Here is a 13,171-nt window from a genome sequence, read left to right as displayed (position 1 = left end):
CTGTGAAGTACAGCCAGACTTTGACCGCTTCACCTTGGGCATTTTTAATCTGTAGCTCTGCTCTAAAAGAACGTACGTACCTGGCCCCGCCTACTATCCTCGGAAACGTAAAGTGATTGGCTAGAATCCAATGTGTATCACAGCTCAGGAAAAAAAAGCACCGAAATGTGCGCTGCTTTTCGGTCTGGTTACTACGGTTTATGTCAGAACCGGTGCCATCATGGCACCGGATACCGGTACCCATCCCTAATCATGCATGATGTTTTTATGTCATAGTTGATGAGGAGGCGTTTGATCCACGAGTGGGAGTATCAGGAGGGATCCAAGATGCTGGCTGGGAAGCGTACTGGGGTAAGAATGGTCACATGACGTTTATAGTGAAATGTATGAAGACTGTTTTTTTCTAACACTGCACTGTGACACCGGGTTTGGTAGGAAGACTTAGAGATATCATGTTGGGTCAGTGGATACTCGGGGTGGCTGTGGCTCAGGAGGCAGTGGGTCAACTACCAGTGGCCTCCTCCAGTCTGCTGGGCAAGACGTTCGTCTACTTCTTCATTCAGGAGTAGAAGTTGGCAGGTCATCCAGGTCTTTAGGTCTTGCAGACATGTCTCCTGATGTCGAATTCATTTGTGTCATCTGACTTCATAAATAATTATAACTGTTTATCGTGCTCCTCAGAACCTGCACAGTTCATCCAAAATTCTGGCTTCACGCGTCTGTTTAGACCAACACAGACAGGAAAGCAGCATGGACTGATTACATTGTGCTTCTACTCTCCCGGAGTGCTCGAAGCGCCGTATACAACATGCCTCATTCACCCACTCATGCAAGCACTTCTAAACGCAAGTGCCAACTTAATCTACATTCACACTCTGATGAACGCATCGGAGGGCAACTCGGGGTTAGTATCTTGCTCAAGGACACTTGGCATGCAGACTGGGGGAGCCTGGGATCGAACCACCAACTTTCCGATCAGGAGCTGAGCTGCTCTACCACCTGAGCCACAGCCGCCCCGAGTATCCACTGACCATTTAAAAAAAGAAGTTCCACCATATCTTCTTCATGTTCTTTTAATGCAACGATTCTACACATGAAATATTAACTAATGTTTTGACTCTTCTGCAGCACAACAGGGAGAAGCTCTGATGTGGAGCAGCTGGCTGGAGAAACATGAGCTGCCGTCTTCAGAAGATCCAGGACGGACTCCTTGGGACAACCCGGATACTAAAGCTCTCTGGGACAAACACGCTACAGAGACCTACTATTCTTATTGGGAACAGTACTCGTACTGGGCGGGACAGGGCTGGACCTTTGAGGAGTCTGCCTGTAATGGGAACGCTGGAGGGGAAGAAGAAACAGGAATCACGGACAGAGGTTTACAGAGCCAATCAGAGAAACAGAGCGACGGCCCTACTGAAGCTGAGAGTAAACACGAAGAAGATGATGCCGAAGTTTTGCATGTTCTGTTTGGACAGAGCTTCACAGTGGAGGCAGGTGGACAGTGTGTGGCTGGTTCAGTCATGGTCCAGTCAGAGGGAGTGTCCTGCAGCTCTGATGATGCTTCTGATGATGGGAATAACCGCAAGAGACCAGCTGACTCTGTACAGCATCACAGCGCTACTACAGGTAACAATTGTGTGTATGAGGTGTGGCCAAGGCTGCATGATCAGGCAGACTAGCTGTCTGCTGAGTTTCAGTCATAACATTTCTCATTGTTTTCTTTTTCAAGCAGTTTGAGTGGAACCTGTTTCAAAGGAACGAGACACCCGTAACATAAACTAAGGTTCTTCCACTTGGTGCTGGCAGTGAGAGACAAACGCTCAGCTCACTGGGACAACGAGACACTGACCTCAGTGTCGAATGTCTGTCCACCAACATGTTCTGTCCAGCAACGTGTCCAGGGGGACAAGAACAAAGTACGGGCGCCCACAGGAAACTAAATATTGAGTCAAATAAAGTCAGTGTAGAAAACCCCCACACCCTATACACAAGAGAAATCAGTTATGTTGAGAAACTTTAGCTGTTCGATAGGCCGGGGTCGGCAAGCTTTAACACACAGAGAGCCACGTGGACCCAGTTTCCACGGAAAAGGAAACACTGGCAGCCGCGAACACTTTGTGACTCTAAAATGAAGATAAGACTGCATCCTGTTTTTTTACCTTCACGCTTCGTATAAACAACAATAATGTGTTGCTCATGAAATCTACAGAGAAAAAGACATTTATGTAATAAACACATTTTGAACTCTTAAAAAAATATTAACAAAAACAAACACGATTAAAAAGCTGAACTTAAATGATCCACGGACCAAACAAAGCTGAGCGTGTAGCGGAGCCTGAATTTAAAAATAAACGTCACTAAACCATGATGAATACATTTTTGCAAAGTACCTGCATAGATATTTCTTTTCACTTCTGCTCCTGAACGTCTGCGCACGGCGTCTGCAGATCGGGGCCGTGCGGCGTGAGCGGTGTGGAGAATAGCTGCTCACATACGTGTGTGGATCAGAAGCTCGACAAGACTCCAGATGCATAGTTCTTCATGTTTATGTGTCGGGATGGCGCTCCATGTTTCAAACACGAGTTGGATTTGGTTGGTCTCGACATCACTCCATCTGTGATCCTGAACAAGAGCGGCCTCGATGTCGAGTGTGGCGCTTACTTTGAGCGTCAAAAAAATAATGAAATATAATTTGATTTTAATGTTTCAAGATCACAGTCATCTTCCAATTTAGAACTAAAACAAATAGGATACACTTCAATTAAATACTTTAATTTACTTTCCCAAACCACGCGGGAGTATAAGGATGAAATGGCGCCTGTGGCTCTGGAGCCGCGGGTTGCCGACCGCTGGCGTAGGTCTTCACAACCACTGAAAACAAATGTCTTCAGAAAAGTGGAAGGAGCTCACATCCCGACAGCGTCAGTCAACCTTGGATCACACAGGAACTTGTTACTTTGGTGACAATGACTTCAGTAACTCGGTGTCACAGAAACAGTGTTTGTGTTTACTGAGCTGTGTATGAAAATGAGTCAAAGACTGAATCTTAACTTGTTCAGTTATGTTTGGTTAATCATGTTCTTGTCCTGTGGTTTTCACCACAGTTTTTTCTCCTTTGTTCAGTAAATGGATGTGTGGTTGCTTTAATAAACGTGTAGCGTTTTGCACGTCCTGACACAGGCTTCCAACTGGCTGCTGCCGGGAATAACGGACGGCACGGATCGAGGAATGAAACACCCGATGGAAACGATGATAATGACGATGACGACAAACCTCCAGGAAAAGGATGCGCTAAAGTCAAACGGAGGTAAGTTTGATGTTCTATCATGGAGGCCGTCATCTCTCCAACAAGCCCGGGAATAATGTTTCTGCTGTTTGTCCTTGTTGTCAGTCATGAGCTGGATGTGGACGAGTGCCCACGTCTGACACCTGAGGAAGCTTGGAGTCAGCTTGGCCTCAAACACAACCCAGAGCCTCAGTAAGTCTTCCTCTGCTCCTTTGGGAATCTCGTCTCGGTCACGTCTGCCGACTCCAACTCAGATACCTTGTGATTGGTCGTTTATGTTGTTTATGAGATAAATATAAAACATGCAAAACAAAAACACTCAGATGAAAACATTTCAACTCGATTATTAGAAATGGGCCTAAAGCTGAAGTTGTTATTCAGCACATGTCCTGCTTTGTTTGTGGTAGGTCACAAGTCCTCAGTGACTGCATCCACTTTACCTGCTAAAATACATAATGGTCTTCTAGGCAGAGACACGAAAATAAGAAATGAGATTAAAAATATAATATATTAGTTCCAAAAACATAAGATTGGTGAAACAAAACACAGTCGGGTTAAAAAAGTATTAAAAGACGAAAAATATTCATCATTGAATTTTGCAGCCTTATGCTTTAGATGGTTAACATCACTGATTGGAACCCATCTCCTCATAAAACAGAAAGTTAACTGGAACAAACATATGAGCCAGTATGGATCCAACTTCACTGAACTATCACCAAATCAGATTAACTGTCGCCTCAAGGTTTACAGACCCTGCAATGATACAAAGAAGACCCCAACAGTCAGGCACACAGCGACGAGCAGCTCTGGGCAACAGTGGGAAGGAAAAACCATTTTAACAGGAAGAAACTCCCAGTATCTTCTGCGACTGGTTCAGGTTGAGGGGAGGAAGATGGGACCAAATACACACTGTGGAAGTGTGGAACGACTTTTCCCAACGGACCTTTCACAGCAGGGAAAGCACAGGGCGCGTGATTGTCACTGTAGTGCACAGGAGATGTAATGTGGCATCGTGTGCTGACTTTTAACAGCACTGATTCTTCATTAACAGACAAACATGTGACATGAAAGCCGTTAACTTCAGCAAACCAACATCTAGAACACAAAAGGCCTGCAAGGCAGCGAATGCTGCAAATTGGCAGTTTTTATGCTTGAAGTGTTGCAGGTGTCGGCTCTGGTGAAATGATTGAACCCAGCCTACTTCTGAGCCGTTTCTCTGTGTTTTAGAAACACAAAGGTTTATGTGAGCGCGGCTGTTTGAGTGTAAACATGTTTTTAAATGTCTAAATTGTTACAATGTGTTCGTGTCTCAGGTTCAACAGTGTGTTCAGCTTCAAAGGAAGCTCAGCTTCAAAGAGTCAGAAGCAGCGATGGACCAAGAGAAGAATCAGCAGCACCAGGTTCTCAAAGACGGGCAGAGACAGCACACGTCCACAGATCAGCACCTCCCTTTGTAAGGTACGACCTGCAACGGGCTGAAGAGCGGACGTGTTCTGAAGCCTGTCCCTGATCAGCCAGGACAGATTAGATGTTTTCAGTTTTGTGAGCATGAAAGATGACCCCAGAATCTCAATAAGTCCTCAGACGTTAGGCTGGAGTAACAGCTGAAAGGAAGCATCACAGTGGAAATCACTGAAAGTCATGTCCTTTACCTGTTCTCCTGGCATGTCCGTGGACGTGGATTAAAAGCACGGAGGACTGGAACAGCTTAGATAGGAGGAAGTCGAGCAGAGCTTTGTTTGTTTGAACGTTACACAGAACGAAAAAAGTATTTTTGTTTCACAGGTTCAAAGTTTCCTTGAACAGGTCCAGCGAGAGCGAGAGTGTAACCAGAGGGAGGTGGACAGAGAGAGACACCCTGAGGACAAGCCTCCATTTTTAAGAGAAGCTGAAGAAGAAAAAGACGGGAGGAAAAAGGAGGTGAAGAATTCTGCATCCAGTTTAGATGCAGAGGGCAGCAGTTACCCCAGCATCACCTCCAACTCTGTCACAGAGCCGGAGGAGAGTGACGTGGAGGAGAGAGAGGAGCAGCCGGGCACACACTTACCCTGTCCTCAGATTCCTGACTTTCTCCTGCCTGACGAGCCTGAAGTTCACAGTAAATCTGCTGGTGAATCAGGTTGTTCATAGTAAGGCTATGCTGTTTAACAGAAATGAACAAAAAAGTAACTGCCTAATTTATGTCTGTGTAGAATTAAGTGTGAAAGACACAAAAACACCAAAGAAGAAGAAGAAGAAGAAGAAGAAGCAGCAGGTCCCAGCAGAGATGGCAGCTGAACCACAGCTGGCTAAATACTGGGCTCAGCGCTACAGACTCTTCTCTCGCTTTGATGAAGGGATCAGACTGGACCGAGGTCAGTCTGCACACTGCAGTTATGTCACATTATTCCAGTGGAATCAACAACATGTGAGTCATATTTAACCTCTAAATGACTGAGAGCCGGCTCTGCATTACAGTTCAGGTCATTTCAGTGTTCTCACCTGGATGGCTGAGCATCCAGGTGAGTAAAAGCTCCAAAGATCATTTTTATAAACTACATTTAAAGAAGTGTTTGAATATTACTTTGTTAGGCCCTGAGGAGTGTCAGTGACTGGCAGCAACACTGATTGTCCTGCATTTTTATTTTTTAATGTCAGATTTAAACAAAACAAAAACCTGACACTCGTGACGTCGCCTCCCAACAGCTGCTGTATAACTATTAGATATAATATTTCTTTTACTCATCGTTTACTGTCACTGAATTAGCTTATAACTAACTTATAACTAACTTATAACTAACTTATAACTAACTTATAACTAACTTATAACTTACTTATAACTAACTTATAACTTACTTATAACTTACTTATAACTTACTTATAACTTACTTATAACTTACTTATAACTTACTTATAACTCAGAGTGCAAAGTACAGTAATAAGTTTATCTGCAGCAGTCTGAGCAGGAGACCAGACCTGCCGCTCCCCGCCCACCTCCTCCAGCGTGTCTGGAGAAATACCAACGACCAGTTTTACTGATGAGTGACGATAGCGACTGTTAGTCATCTAGTCGCACACATTACTACAACGAAGCTCGTTCAACCTTTGGTTCAGAACTAAAGAAGCTTTGTGGAAGAGACGTGAAACAAAGTCGCTTTCTAGCCAAGCTCCTCAGACATGAACAGTAACTGAGAGCAGCAAACTGAGGAATGTACAGAGAAAGAAATGAAGACACGTGGCTTAGTAAGGAAGGAGAAAACTGAGGGTTTTAGAAAAACTCTCAAAATATAAAGACTTTGAAATTGAGAAGAGCATCAGCGTAACACAGATCCTCCTTCTGGGCTCTGCTCTCGTACTGAGGAGAACCACCCTCATGGCAGCCTTATAATTTCCTTTGGGATTAATAAAGTTTTCTGATTCTGATGTTCAACAAGTACCTTGAACAGTAGTCGTGATTTGGCGCTATATAACTAACATTGTATTGAATTAAACTGAGAAGGAATGGGTGATGAATACAGCAGGAAGTTTGCCGGCGTCTCTTTGCAGGGTTTAGCTGCTCAGGTCGTCTCACACATGCTCATCATGTGTTTCAGAGGGCTGGTTCTCTGTGACACCGGAGAGAATCGCTGAGCACATTGCCCTCAGGGTGGAGCACAGTTTCTCTGCGTCTCAGCTGGTCATAGACGCCTTCTGTGGTGTAGGAGGAAATGCCATCCAGTTTGCCCTCACTGGAAAGAGAGGTAAGTGTTTATAAGTTCATAAGGTGTTTTTAGAAATGCTGAACACGCGGAGCTCACAGTCTGTCCTCTGCGTCGTGTTTCTCTCTCAGTCTTAGCCGTTGACATCGATCCAGTGCGGCTGGACATGGCTCGGCACAATGCTGCGGTTTACAGTGTGGCCGACCGAATCGACTTCATACAAGGGGACTTCCTTCAGCTGGCCCCCCACCTCCACGCTGATGTGGTCTTCCTGTCGCCACCGTGGGGAGGACCTGACTACCTAACTGCTGAGGTGTTCGACATCAGGACCATGATGGAGCCTGATGGATATCCTTTGATGAGGAAGTGGAGGGATGTTAGTGACTGACAGGATTCGTCAGAAAACTGAGAGGAGAAAATTACAGCGTAGCTTTGAAAAATGTTTTTGCGTTTTCAATTTTACAGAAGACGTCAGGAGTCGCCTTTCATCTGTTAGAATAATAACGTGCAAACGCCAGCCCTCACTTTTTATATTTTGTTTCCAATCAGTCAGACTTTCTTGTCATCTTTGAACAGTTTTCTAGCTTTCAGTTTCTGGATTGGCTGCTTCCACATCCAGTTGCAGTTCAGTCCTTATCTCAGCTGCAAACATCACACTGACAGGCACGTGGCACAGACACCCAAGTTTTTAATACATCGACTTGAGGTGGTGTAGGAGTCCTTAAAGCATCTGAGGAATGTGAGTGGGAAACAAAACGAGAAGTGCCAGGGCTAAAAATATCTACAGCGGGTTGTCTGAAGGTCATGTAGCAAAGAAAGAGGAAAGAGATCCAGCAAAGACCGACAGAGGACCTCAGAGAAAACCCCACAGTCAGACGAGCAGCTATGAGCAGCACTGTGGCGACAGTGGGGAGGAAAAACTCCTTTTTAACAGGAAGAAACCTCCAGCAAACCAGGCTCAGGGAGGGGCGGGGCCATCCTGCAGCTGATTCCCTCACTGAAGTCAGAAATGGTCTCAGTGGAAGGATGGTAGTGAAGAGGCCGTGGTTCTACAGAGTATGGCTCAGGACTGTATCACGTTACCACGATACTGCAAACATTACCAAACCAATGTGCAAGAACTGAATACAGGCAAAAGGAAGATCTGTTATATTTTGGTGCAAATAAATAAAATATTTATATTTGAGGAATATGTGTGCTGTCAGAGCGCTACGTCACAACAACAGTCGCCTCCGAGTGCTTGATATTGTAAGACAGTCCCTACAGTTAAGCCCTGAAAGGTGAACTTTATGTCAGGCACTCTGCAGTTAACACATCCAGTCTGTTCAATCTGAAAGTTTCTTTTTTTGAACATGCAGTTTTCATCCTTGACACTCGGCACATTTGAGATCTTCCGCCTGGCCAAACTGATATCAGACAACATTGTGTACTTTCTTCCGCGTAATGTTGACATGGATCAGGTCAGTGTGTTCAGGATTTCTCAAACATGTAATGTAATCTGTACTTTGACATATTTCGTGTGACCGTGGATGTCTGGATGTTCATGCTCCACTGGACTGGCAACGCCGCGGTGGCATCGTTCTTTATCTACCCAGACTCTTATACTTGTAATGAGTATTGTGTTGTAGTTGTGTTTGCTTTGCTCAGCTTGTGTTGGGACTGTCTTACTGAAATCTTGTCTCTACAGGTGGCCTCTTTAGCCGGCCCAGGAGGGAAGGTGGAGGTCGAGCAGAACTTCCTCAACAACAAGCTGAAGACAGTGACTGCTTACTTTGGCAGCTTGATAAGCCCGGGCTAAGCCAAGCACCAGTACGAGCGACGATGAAGGAGAACGGACCGAACATCATTTCTGTTCCAGGTTACTGAACCACATCCACACAGGATTCACTCTGCAGATCAGCCTGGCCCAGCTTACCCACCTGCCATTTTCTATATCTTTATAATATCTGTTTTTATTTTGTCCTTTTATTCTACATTTGAGCCTAATAAAATGTTTTTCTCATTGTTTTTATGTAATGTTTTGGTACATTTTAGTTTAAGACTGGCAGATGACAAAGACATTAACTACATCAGCAACAGAGTTATTAACATCTGCACAGCAGAACCGTCTTTTAAAAAGCTGTTTATGTATTTGCTAAAGAGGTGCAGTGTGGGGGAAAAGCTTTGATAGCTGCCACTAGGATGGTAACCGGACTGGTTCTGATATAGCACCTTTCTACTCCACCTCTCCACATTCTGATGATGGGGTCACCGGCCCAGGCAGGCGGGCAGGTCTTGCAGATCGAGGTTTGTGAATGCGATATCTTGAAAACGAGGCAGTGTAGGGGCTTCAGTCTGATGCCACAGGTGCATCTGTTACTGATCTCCGATCAAACGTCAGGTTTTTTTGAAAATCTTGTGAATGCGATAACTCGTGAACAAGGTGGCGTAGAATTTTGAAATTGATACCATGAGTGTGTCTACTGCAAATCTCAGACGACTTCAAATCCTGGAGATAAAGTTTTTGACATCTCGCTGTGATGTAGGATTTAGTTTGATACAGTAGGTGTGTCTGCTAGGAGGCAGAGGGGTAGCACTAGCAGCTGCTGGCATTCACGCTCCAACCTTCCAGTTAGTAGACGACCTACTCTACATCCTGAGCTACGGCTTTGGAGTGAGGGACACAAGATCCATACTACAATATGTTTATCTTACAGTGTCCTGATGCAATTAAAATTGCAATTATGTATCCATGTAACTATTTTCACAAGTATTCAATTTCATTCAGTTTTGTTATTTAGTGCTAAAGCACAAGAGTCATTTCCAGGGCCTTTATGGAGTCATCGTCATCGTGATGAAAGTGCGTTTCGTAAAAACTGAAATATCGCTGAGGTATGAGTCATACTTGTATTTCACAGGCTGCTCCAGGAGCCGTTATAGTTTCAAGCACAAAGAATGAGAAATCAGCTATAAATGATAATCATTTATACACAGAACAATGAAGAAAAAGCCATGTGATGCTACAGTGGTTCATCAACAGAAACGTGTCATCAGTGACAAATGGCATGCCAATACATCTCGTTGCAGTCAAACGAATACAAATGCAGTACAATCAAATGTCAAGTGTAAGCCGTTAGCGTGTGACGGACAAACATTCCTTTGTAGAAACATATTTCCAGATACAAGAAACAAAAACACTCTTATCACCAGCTTGAATCCGGTCAGCGGAGCTGCTCTACAGGACGGAGCAGCTCTCAGCATGATCGGACCCGTTATTCTAGTTTCAGGGACACCGAGGAGAAAACAACACCTCTGAAAGACTGTGCTAAATGAAAATAAGGATTTCTCTGAGTGTGGAAAATGTCCTGCTGCCAAAATATGACCAGCTGCTTGTTTGATGATGAGTATCTGCGTCATGTCACATTCATCTACAGAGATGGTGTTTAAATGTGTTTAACCTTGGAGTCGAATGAAACCGACTCTGCAGCCTAGTTCAGTCACAGCAAGTCTCCACGAGGCGTTCGTTCTCAGCTGCTGTTCACCTGAACTTGTGTGAGCGTGAGGAAACCATTCTGCTGTCAGTCCACTCTGTCTTATATTACAGGGAGGGCTCGTTGATATAATAACACTGTGCAAAATTGAATATTATCCAAGATAAGAGTTCTTTCCTGATCCATAAGCCCAGTGCAGTGTTATGAGGCTGCTGCTTTTTCCTACTTTTGTCTTTATTTGACCTCAGATTCAATGTGGACACGTCGCAGATCTGCCACCAGCTTTGTGTCAAACATATTACCTTCAGCATGTGAAGGTAGTGACGGGGGTGCTGTTAGAGGCACAGTTTAGTCTGGATTGTGGAGTTTGTGGCTCTCAGCAGCTGACAGTGAAAACATCTGCCAGCTCTGGGAGCTGTTGGAAGGAATTTGGTTCACTTTAGGGAAGTTAGAGTATTTGTTTGCTACAGTGCTGTGCTTTACTCGTCCCTCACCAGCCTTGGTAGTGGAATCACTAACCTCACTGTGGATTTGAAGGTAAAGTTTAATAAAGTTATTTGTTCTGTTTTTGTAGTCTGGCCCTGGACAAACGGCAGCTTAAGACAAGCTGAGTGTGTTTCCTGAACTCACGGCAAAAAAGTATCAAGAAGTCTTTGAAAGACACATTCAGATGCAGAAATCAACAGAAGCTCTGAGTTCAGATGATGCAAACAATGTCATGGCTACATCTCCTTTACAGACAAGCAAGCCAGCTATGCATGCACGTGCGTGTGTCGCACACACACACACACACACCATAGGTTTTAGTCTGAGAACCGAAATTAAACTACCAACATACAGAATAAATCATTTTATAAAAATAAGGCAAATTATAACGTATCACACTTAATATACAAAAACACTCTAGAATTGTTTACTGTCGCTATATGCACAAAGGCTTATTGGGACTAATTCATAATTATTTTAATTCATGCCAAAGTTCTTAAAGTCAAAGTACCAGAAGTAAAGCACAAACACATGAAATAAAAACACAAATAAAATTAAGAATAAATAATATCAACATTTGAAAAAATATAATATCAATAAATAAATACATTACATACTGAAATCAAAGTCAGAGCGGTATATATATAAAAATATAAGATAAAAGCAAATGAACATACTGACTGATCCAAGGCCTGAAACTTTATGGCACCGTACACTGAAGGCCGTCCTTCCATCATATGAATCACTCCACACTGTCGCTGCCAGGCACTTCTGCGCCCTGTGCTTTAATACCCAAGCTAAAATACCAATGGTTTCCTCTGTCTCTAAAGTCCTCAGCTCCTCCAGGGTTAGTAGGTCGTCACCTCCAGCTACTCCCTAAGCTTGCAAAACTACATCCTAACGTGTGTCCGTATCGACGAGGGTTCAGATGAACCACTCTTTCTTGCTCTCATCAATGGTTTCGGTGAAGGCCGGATCGTTGACAATGATCGCTGCGTCGGCACAGTCTGCTGACTCGGCTCCCTTTGCCTCGTTAGTGTGGTAGGAGCCTTTGTGACGAAACATGTGACGGATCACGAACACCATGATGCACAGGACGCTGAAGATCACCATGGAGATGATTCCTGGAAGAAAGCATGAGCAACGCAGTGAGCACTTATTTGATGCAGCATTTGAAGAACGGAGTGAAGACAGCATTGTTCCTTATGTTGAGCTAGTCATTTTTAATGGCATGCTAACATTGCCAGAAATGACTAAACTGGTAAGCAATGATCATTTTGGAAAATGGCTCACTGAGGACCAGTCGCGGTTCCAGGAACCAGAGATGGAATTAAGGTTAAGAGATCCATTGACTTCCACTTATCCTTCTCAGGGTTGTGGAGGGGGGTTGCCCTATGGTTCATACCGTAGGGCAAGATGCGGGGGACACCCTGGACAGGTCGCCAATCTGTCTCCGGGCTAACACACAGAGACATACAACCATTCACGCTCACATTTACCTACAGGCGATTTAGAATCGCCATAACTGGTGAATATTTTGCAGCTCTGTTTCCTGCTTATTACAGAAAACTACCACAGCTGTTTCCTGATGATAATCACTTTTTAAATTAGCTTTAATAGCTTAATAATGTGTTATTAAATGGAAAAAGGCAGCTCTCTTTCCTGCTTATTACACAGATGCTACCATGGGTAACTGTGTGGTAATGACTTAGAAGTTACCACATTATTATAATCCTCTTCCTTCCTTGTTACCCTACTATTACCACTTTATTACTGAGCTGTATTTCCATATTATTACCCCAGTTTTTGGGCTCTTATTAGCCTATAACATATATTTCAGAGTAATATTTCTCAGCTTTAACCACTGTTACTACCATGATATTACTTGGCTATTTAGTGGCTATTACTTTGGTAATTGCATAGTAATAACTTAGAAACACATTATACTCGTTTCCCCCTTGTTACCCTACTATTACCACTTTATTACAGAGAAAGTGTAGAAAGTGCTACCCTTCATTCTTAATCAAAGACATATAAAAATAAAATGAAACTGAATTGAATAGATAAAATCAAAGATAAGTCTAATTAATACGTTGAAATACAGAATATTGAAGTATATATATGAGAAATACAGTTTGAGTAATGGAGATTTTTCTAATGTCTAAATTATGTGTAGACACGATGAAGTGTTTGTGTGGCTGCAGGAAAGTGGAAAGATAAGAAATGTGACTGGATAAGAGAAAAGTATG

The 13,171-nt window shown here is 43.6% G+C and overlaps 2 protein-coding genes across 3 annotated transcripts in view; one reads left to right on the top strand and one right to left on the bottom strand.

Moving 5' to 3' along the window:
* Positions 1-8,953, top strand: part of tgs1 (trimethylguanosine synthase 1) — a 12,577-nt gene extending 3,624 nt beyond the window's left edge. For both annotated transcript variants that reach the window (XM_013915524.1, XM_005751591.2), the window contains exons 5-15: positions 277-351; positions 1,129-1,629; positions 3,184-3,310; positions 3,395-3,481; positions 4,603-4,747; positions 5,075-5,399; positions 5,482-5,643; positions 6,862-7,008; positions 7,098-7,314; positions 8,348-8,426; positions 8,654-8,953. In XM_013915524.1, coding sequence (XP_013770978.1) covers positions 277-351; positions 1,129-1,629; positions 3,184-3,310; positions 3,395-3,481; positions 4,603-4,747; positions 5,075-5,399; positions 5,482-5,643; positions 6,862-7,008; positions 7,098-7,314; positions 8,348-8,426; positions 8,654-8,764 — 1,976 coding nt within the window. In that variant the 3' untranslated portion in view covers positions 8,765-8,953. The remainder of the gene's footprint in view (positions 1-276; positions 352-1,128; positions 1,630-3,183; positions 3,311-3,394; positions 3,482-4,602; positions 4,748-5,074; positions 5,400-5,481; positions 5,644-6,861; positions 7,009-7,097; positions 7,315-8,347; positions 8,427-8,653) is intronic.
* A 2,536-nt stretch (positions 8,954-11,489) lies between these two features.
* cntnap2b (contactin associated protein 2b) overlaps positions 11,490-13,171 on the bottom strand; it is a 57,665-nt gene continuing 55,983 nt past the window's right edge. Inside the window, exon 25 of the mRNA XM_005751589.2 lies at positions 11,490-12,046. Coding sequence (XP_005751646.1) covers positions 11,847-12,046 — 200 coding nt within the window. The 3' untranslated portion in view covers positions 11,490-11,846. The remainder of the gene's footprint in view (positions 12,047-13,171) is intronic.

This window comes from Pundamilia nyererei, unplaced genomic scaffold, assembly GCF_000239375.1.
Source record: "Pundamilia nyererei isolate P.nyererei 1_Seehausen unplaced genomic scaffold, PunNye1.0 scaffold00318, whole genome shotgun sequence".
Classification (NCBI taxonomy): Eukaryota; Metazoa; Chordata; class Actinopteri; order Cichliformes; family Cichlidae; genus Pundamilia; species Pundamilia nyererei.
The sequence above is the reverse complement of the archived record's forward strand: the minus strand, read 5'-3'. Positions and strand labels throughout refer to the sequence as shown.